We start from the raw sequence: 7219 nt of genomic DNA, 5'->3' as shown, positions 1-7219 counted from the left end.
CGAGTCTGTCAACTAAACTCAACATCGACATATTGTTATTGTTATTATCGCAGTTGTGTTGATGACGTTATGTGCAATGTTGGGTGGATATTTACAGGAACTGACATAAAAAAGAGAAAACTAGGAATTTCATTTCTTATCCAGACCGTTCTCTTAAATACATCCATGGTGCAGACATATTCCTCAATGGGAAAATCAATACATCCATGGGGAAAAATTCACGTGAACGCCATCAAATATTGCGTAACACGGTATGGTGAGCTTCATGTTTCACTGGGAATTGTAGTTTCTTTTGCGTCGAAGCCAACTGTGTTTGTCACGTCAAGCACTCAAAGTCTCGCGATACTAGCTGGCGCACACCTACGCTGAATGGAATAAACCCATCAACTGTAATCCTCACTGTACACAGCGGAATCCTCTGCGGGTATTTTCTGCCTCAAATAAAGCAAAGAAATGGACAACACTGGGAAAGAGAAGGAGGCTATTCAGCTAATGGCCGAAGCTGACAAAAAATGCAAATCCTCTGGCTCGTTTTTGGGAGGGATGTTTGGAGGGTAAGACAGCACTGCACCAAAGAACAAACAGCTAGCAAGCCTTTACTGTCAGCAGCAAAGTTGGCACGCAGCCGATCTTTATGTAGACATACATTCAGTTAGTTCTGGATGGATTAATTTGCAAGATATTGTAGAAGTTTCGGTAGATATTAAACCAGCGGGACGACACGTGGCATTCAGTGTAACAATTCCTGTGTATGTCAGTTAACGTTAGCTGTTAGTATAAACAAGCCAGCAGATCACGAGTCTCTCCTGGACCTAGCTACCGTTGGCTTGCAAGCTACGCAGCAGACTGTTTTTAGCTAACTATCGCTACTTACAAGGTTAAAATATCTACTTTGGCATTTATATGCGACCTTTTCTATAGTTTCACACAGTCTCCGCATTGTGCGAAGAGGAATATGTCAATATTGTTTTGTTGTCTGAACAGTGGGCTACATTTCATTAAGACTCCAGGAATGTATTTCTGTAAGTTAGCTACACCCTGTCCTCAGGATGAAAACACGAACTCATTCTCTTCTATCATAATCCCTGAGGCAGTGGCCGTGAATGTATTGCTTGTAAAACTCAACACCAGTTAACACGGTTCCATTTTTAATGGTAACTTACTTTTATTAGTGCACTTGTTAACACCTAGAATAATCCCCAAAACACATTGACCCAAGGTTTCTTTAGAGGTTAAACCTCCGCGCAGACAGATGCTGTTAGAAGAATCCTGCTGAATGTTTCAGCAGTGCAACTTATGCGGCTTGTTTCACATTTGTATTGACTCTATACCTTGATTCTATGGAATTTAAGTACAGGAATGACAATGGGACCAGCTCAGAAATAAAATCCACAAAAATGAAAAACGGAGGCAAAACATTTTTCAAGAAGGCACCTAATTTACAAGATTTTACTTATCCGACTGGTAATAACACAGTAAACTAAAATAACGTTTCCCCTGTTATTCATTATGTGATTCTCGTTTCCCTAATGGCTGTCATGACAAAGGTCACAGACACTCTGATTCCTGGTGTTATTTAAATCTAATTAATGCATGTCATCATGTATTTGAATGTTTTTCCATGTCATAGAGGGTAAGGAAGGCTTTGTTTACATAGGGCCAAAATACAAAAAGCCAGCAGTCATTGTCTTGCGTGACTCAGTCTTTTTTCCAAAGTTTGTTCTAGGTGACCCCCAGATGTTACTAGTTGGCAGTTCTCTGGCGTGATAACTCTGCGGGCTTTATACTGGTAATTCTGTGGCTGATCAAGCGGTGATGTAATCCTCTGCCATGATTGAATGGTCAGAATATTATTACAACTCCAGGGAGCTCCCAGGGGTCCACTTCTTGTCACGAAGGGAGGGAGAGAGATATATAGTGCCTGTGTAGAGTGATTTATATAAGCCAGTCCACCAATTTGAGCATTGCATCTCCCTGAGTAATCCTGCAACTTTGCAGGTCATACAGTACATCACCCTATAGTGCCATACAGTGCAATCGGCGTTCAATATAACTTTTCTACTTGTTTTCAATGAGGTGCAGCTGTTTTCTTTTTGTTTCTTTTCTCTGTCTAGAGGACCTCAGAAAGTGGAAGAAGCATGTGAGATGTACTGCAGAGCCGCCAACATGTTCAAGATGGCCAAGAACTGGAGCGGTGCGATAAGCTGTTTTCTCCACATTATTATCCACATAATCAATTTCCACACACTTGAGACGCTGTAGGATTATTAGCGGGGTTCTTTGTTCACTACTGCTAAGCGCAGCACTTGTGAAGGTGCCACGAGTAAAAAAAAAAAAGTGGAATTATGTGCATAAATTAGAGTGCAAGCTAAAGGCGAAGTTTGGAGTATGTGTGTAAAAGTTTCTGTCCTTCTTTCCTCTGTCTTCAGCTGCTGGAAATGCGTTTTGCAAGGCAGCACGTCTCCATATGCAACTGCAGAACAAACATGACTGTGCCACCAGTTTCATTGATGCAGGAAATGCTTACAAGAAGTCTGACCCCAATGGTGAGACTACGTGCTAACTTATTTTTTTCAAACCATACCTTACATTTGAGTGCCTGCATTTTTATTTCTCTTTTTTTTTTTAGATAAATATTTGTACTGTTTAAGTATTTAAATGTTGACTCTACAATAGGCAGTCACTGTCATTTATCACATCCATGACTAAAAGATTTATCACTAAGAGTGTTTTCATGACGACCGTTTTAGTAAGGATGATTCCCACGTCTAGCTGTGTGGAAATAAGGTTATAAAGGTGGGACATGTCTTCAGACAGAAAATAAGTCAAGTCTCCATGGATGAGTCATTGTGGATCGAGTTTTTAGTTTTCTAGATTACCTAAATATTTGTTGCCCCCAGGCTGAATTCTCACAGGTTTAACAGCAAATCAGGGCAGTTTACTAACCAGTCTCTAGCTGTGAGCCTGCAGTATATAATGAGGATCTGACTTATTACAATCTGCCTTAGTTGCTTTGTTGTTAATACTTACAAGCAATAGATACATTATAATGTGTTAGAGTTATTGCCCCTTGGAATGGCCTTTACCATTAGTTGATGTATAGGTCTAGGGGATGGGAGCTGGCTGTGTTATTTGTTTGTAGAAAAAAATGTGGATGGTCTTGCTTGTAGTTTAGTTTTTTATTTTACCTGTTGTATATTTAACACTGCATGCAACATATAAGAAAGTTTGATTGTATCAGACCCCTCATTTCACCTTGTTGAAATAACACAGCATGTCGACAGAATGTGGTGCTGTGCAATGGTCTGTTAGATTTGAACAAAACTAACAATTGTATGTAGTATGTAATAACTAATTGTTCCCTCCTCTTGCCTTTATGCGGCCAAAAGAGGCAATCAAGTGTTTAAATGCTGCCATCGATATATACACAGACATGGTAAGATGCATATAGAAAGTGGTCATATCATTTTTTGTTTTTATAGCTGAGAAGTGTTTAGTTGTGACTTCTACTCTCCTTTGACTTACTGTATCAGTTCTGATATCACATCATCCAGATGACTGAAAATCTTCGTTCACACTGACTACGTGTACATAATATTCCTATATTTGCCCTTATTCCGAAAAGGACGATATTCCGACTAAGCTGTTAACATGGCTAATGAAAGTGAGTATTCCACTAATATTCCTGTTTACATGTAGCCGTGCAAAATACAATATTTTTTCAACGTTTTCCAGCGGTGGCGGACTTGTTGGACCGTGGGAACACAGCATCCCTCTTTCATTCCTTCAATCAGCTTCTTGAAAAGGTCGGCGTAGCGATGTGCGCGCATATCCAAAAACCTGTTGATATCCAAGTCTTTGATGATGTTTAAAAGAAGCTGTTTGTTTCTCCTTGTTATCGGGGTCTGCAGTCCTGCATACTGTTGGCTGGTTGGTTTGTGTACAGTACAGCAACCATAGCAACACACAGAGCTGACCATAAGCCGTAAACAGGCAAGAGGCCGTAAACTGCGGTTAAGACCCCGATTGAGACGCATATTCCGAATGCGCTGTATACACGTCCAAACCTGAATAATGCCGTAATATCCCACATGTCTTAATCGGAAAATGCTATATTCGGATCCAACCGGAATATGCTGTTTACATGACCTGTATCAAATTCGGAATATTGCCATATTCGGAATAATAGTGGAATATTGGTGTGCATGTAAACGTACTCACTGATTCAGCCTTTCCTGCCCCTCCGATTTTATTCTTTGGGCCCATATCATATTCATAGCAGACAAGGTTGTTTATTTAACACTGATACCTTGATCAAGTTGTCTACTTGTTATTTCCTTTAGCGAGGATTCACTTCAAAAGCTTAAATCTCGTAGACGCAAAGCCACATGCTACAGCTTGACCTGGCCTCTTTCCCCGAGAATGTAACGCTTTGACTTGAGAGGCGTCTGTGGATAGATCCAGTTAGTAATGACTTCTCCTCCTCCTCCTCCTCCTCCTCCTCCTCCTCCTCCAGGGAAGATTCACCATCGCAGCCAAACACCACATCAATGTCGCAGAGATCTACGAGTCTGAACTGGTGGATATCGAAAAGGTAAAGTCGCATAATCGGGGGTCACATAGTGGGTTAGTACTAATCATTATTATTATTATTATTAATACTACCACTATAGGGCTTATTTGTTTTGAGGAACACAACAGTATTTTTTTTTTCTTCTTTTGTACAGGCTGTTGCACATTATGAACAAGCAGCAGACTACTACAAAGGGGAAGAATCCAACAGGTGATGTAAACTACTGTATATCTTTTTATAAAAGCTCTAAAATCACTAAAACTGATAATAGTTAATTAGTGATATGAAATCTTGTTTACATTTTGTAGGTGTAGTCCACTTATTTTATTTTTTTTCTACAACCTGATAGAATGATAAAACTCATTAAAACAATATTGTGAAGAATAACAATTTCAGATTTGAACTCATTTTTCAATGTTGACAATTTCAACAAGTAAAAAAAGTTAATCAGAAGCTATGTAGCTTCTAGAGCAGCACAATTAATCCCAGTTATATTTAAATCATAATATGGACTAGTGCAATATAATCGCCTATATAAAATATAAACCATTCTGAATTAAGTATTGTGGTGCTGCAGGGACGTCCCGGGCCTACAAATCGTATCCTACGGACTAAAGAAAAAATCTGATTATAGTGTGATTCTTTTTTTCTTTTCTTTTTTAGAGCATCCTCTCAAAAAAATCACACTATAATCATTGTCGTTTTAATATTTTTTTTAATGAAAATAATGAAACAAAAATGAACATTCCCTCCATTATCGTGAATCATCTCGCAATTGCAGTATTAGTCAAAATATTCACAATTAGATATTTTCCTCATATCGTGCAGCCCTAGTAGCTTCTATTTCTATCTCCATATGGCTCCGACAGAATCAGAAATGCTCTCGTTCATAGGAGCCTTTTTTTTCTCTTCCCATTTTTGACTCATAGCAGGTGAAAGCACAGCTGTCACTAATAACATTAACAAGTGAGCGGACATGCACAACACCAGGCCGGAACGGACACGGAGTGCACTCATTATCGTTATTAATTACACTTGTGTCTTCCCTGCTATGACGTGTCCGAATATCTGCAGTGAGAAAGGGCCCGTCTGCATTATTTGCTGCTATGATAAGCAAGGCTGCAGTTACCAGGGCGTTGGTGTTATTAAAAGTCAGTGTGTACACACACATTTGCATTTATTTCAAAATGCCTGCCGCTTTTAAGACGGCTTCAGCTACGAAACTAGTATGAATCAAGAGCTGTACTGCAAACAGTAGGCCTTTTTCACAGAAGACATGTTCTGTGACATGTCACAGAAGCAAAAGCACACGTGTATATAATAACAGTAATAATGGCTCTTTTTCATATACAGTGGCTGTTTCAGGGTCCGTGGTATTGTGCATGCCAGCTCGCTATCGCATTGTTATGACTCACTGGGAACACTTAAATAGAACAGAGACATCGGTAATGTTATTAGTTACACCTGTGCCTTTCCTACTACTGTGCTCAGAGCGCCGTCCCATCACGTTTACTTTCTTGATTCCCCCGTTTTCTAGTGTCCCATGCTATTGAACTGCACCCTACAAACTTTCGAAATAATATACTAATAAAAGGGGTGTAAATCACGCATTTTATCACAATACGCTATATCAGTTCTTTGGGCAACGATACAATATTTAATGATATCACAAAGTCTGCCATGATATGATTTTGATTCATTTCGGTGGCCTGCGACCGAGACGATACAAAGGCTATATATATATATATATATATATATATATATATATATATATATATATATATATATATATATATATATAAAAAAAGCAACTAAAATATGATTGGACAATTTCGTTACTAAGCTCTTCCAGACATTCTAAAAACAAACTACTCTCTTTAATAGTAAAGATTAAATATAAAGTGGGAATTTCAAAATAGAGGCGCATCTTAAACATGACATGTATCAATGTTTTTTACTTTGTATCGATAATATTGGCTCGTTGATGATTGAATCGATACATTGTATCAGTCCAGATGGATGTATCGTTATGTCCCTAATCAATTGATATCACATACTCCAGATATAGCTCTTATAATCTGTGTTTTATTAAATGTGTTGGGTACCTTTTTTATTTTTTTTTTTTTTTTTTTTTTTTTTACTCAGCTCTGCCAACAAGTGTCTGCTGAAGGTGGGGGCTTACTGTGCTCAGTTGGAGCAGTACCAGAAGGCTATTGAGATCTACGAGCAGGTGTGCACTGCTTGTATTTGCGTGTCATGCTTGCACTTTTGTCAATCAACACTGATTTGTTTAGCTGCTGACATTTCTTCTGCTTTTTTTTTTTTTTTGCACAATGTGGACGTATCTAGGTTGGAGCCAACACGATGGACAACCCATTGCTGAAATACAGCGCCAAAGAGTACTTCTTCAAAGCTTCCCTCTGTCATTTCATTGTCGACGAGCTCAACGCTAAGGCAAGTTTACACCTGCGTGGTTCAGCTTAAGGAGTTTGGACAGAGAGTTAGTTGGTAGAAGTTTAACACGCCATGTCTCTCCACAGATTGCTGTTGAAAAATATGAGGAGATGTTCCCGGCTTTCTCAGACTCTCGGGAATGCAAACTGTTGAAGGTAACTTAAACTCTGAGGAATCTGATGGCTTACTTTT

The 7219-nt window shown here is 38.9% G+C and overlaps 1 protein-coding gene across 3 annotated transcripts in view; it reads left to right on the top strand.

Annotated features, from left to right (window-relative positions):
* Positions 1–327: 327 nt before the first annotated feature.
* napbb (N-ethylmaleimide-sensitive factor attachment protein, beta b) overlaps positions 328–7219 on the top strand; it is a 10317-nt gene continuing 3425 nt past the window's right edge. The window contains exons 1-9 of one of the 3 annotated variants that reach the window (XM_028605499.1): positions 328–554; positions 2115–2194; positions 2430–2546; positions 3390–3436; positions 4517–4594; positions 4728–4783; positions 6719–6803; positions 6923–7027; positions 7114–7182. In XM_028605499.1, coding sequence (XP_028461300.1) covers positions 454–554; positions 2115–2194; positions 2430–2546; positions 3390–3436; positions 4517–4594; positions 4728–4783; positions 6719–6803; positions 6923–7027; positions 7114–7182 — 738 coding nt within the window. In that variant the 5' untranslated portion in view covers positions 328–453. The other 2 variants (XM_028605500.1, XM_028605501.1) reach the window with 2 other exon arrangements.

This window comes from Perca flavescens, chromosome 18, assembly GCF_004354835.1.
Source record: "Perca flavescens isolate YP-PL-M2 chromosome 18, PFLA_1.0, whole genome shotgun sequence".
Taxonomy (NCBI): Eukaryota; Metazoa; Chordata; class Actinopteri; order Perciformes; family Percidae; genus Perca; species Perca flavescens.
Note: the sequence above shows the minus strand (reverse complement) of the source record. Positions and strands in the feature narration are given on the sequence as shown.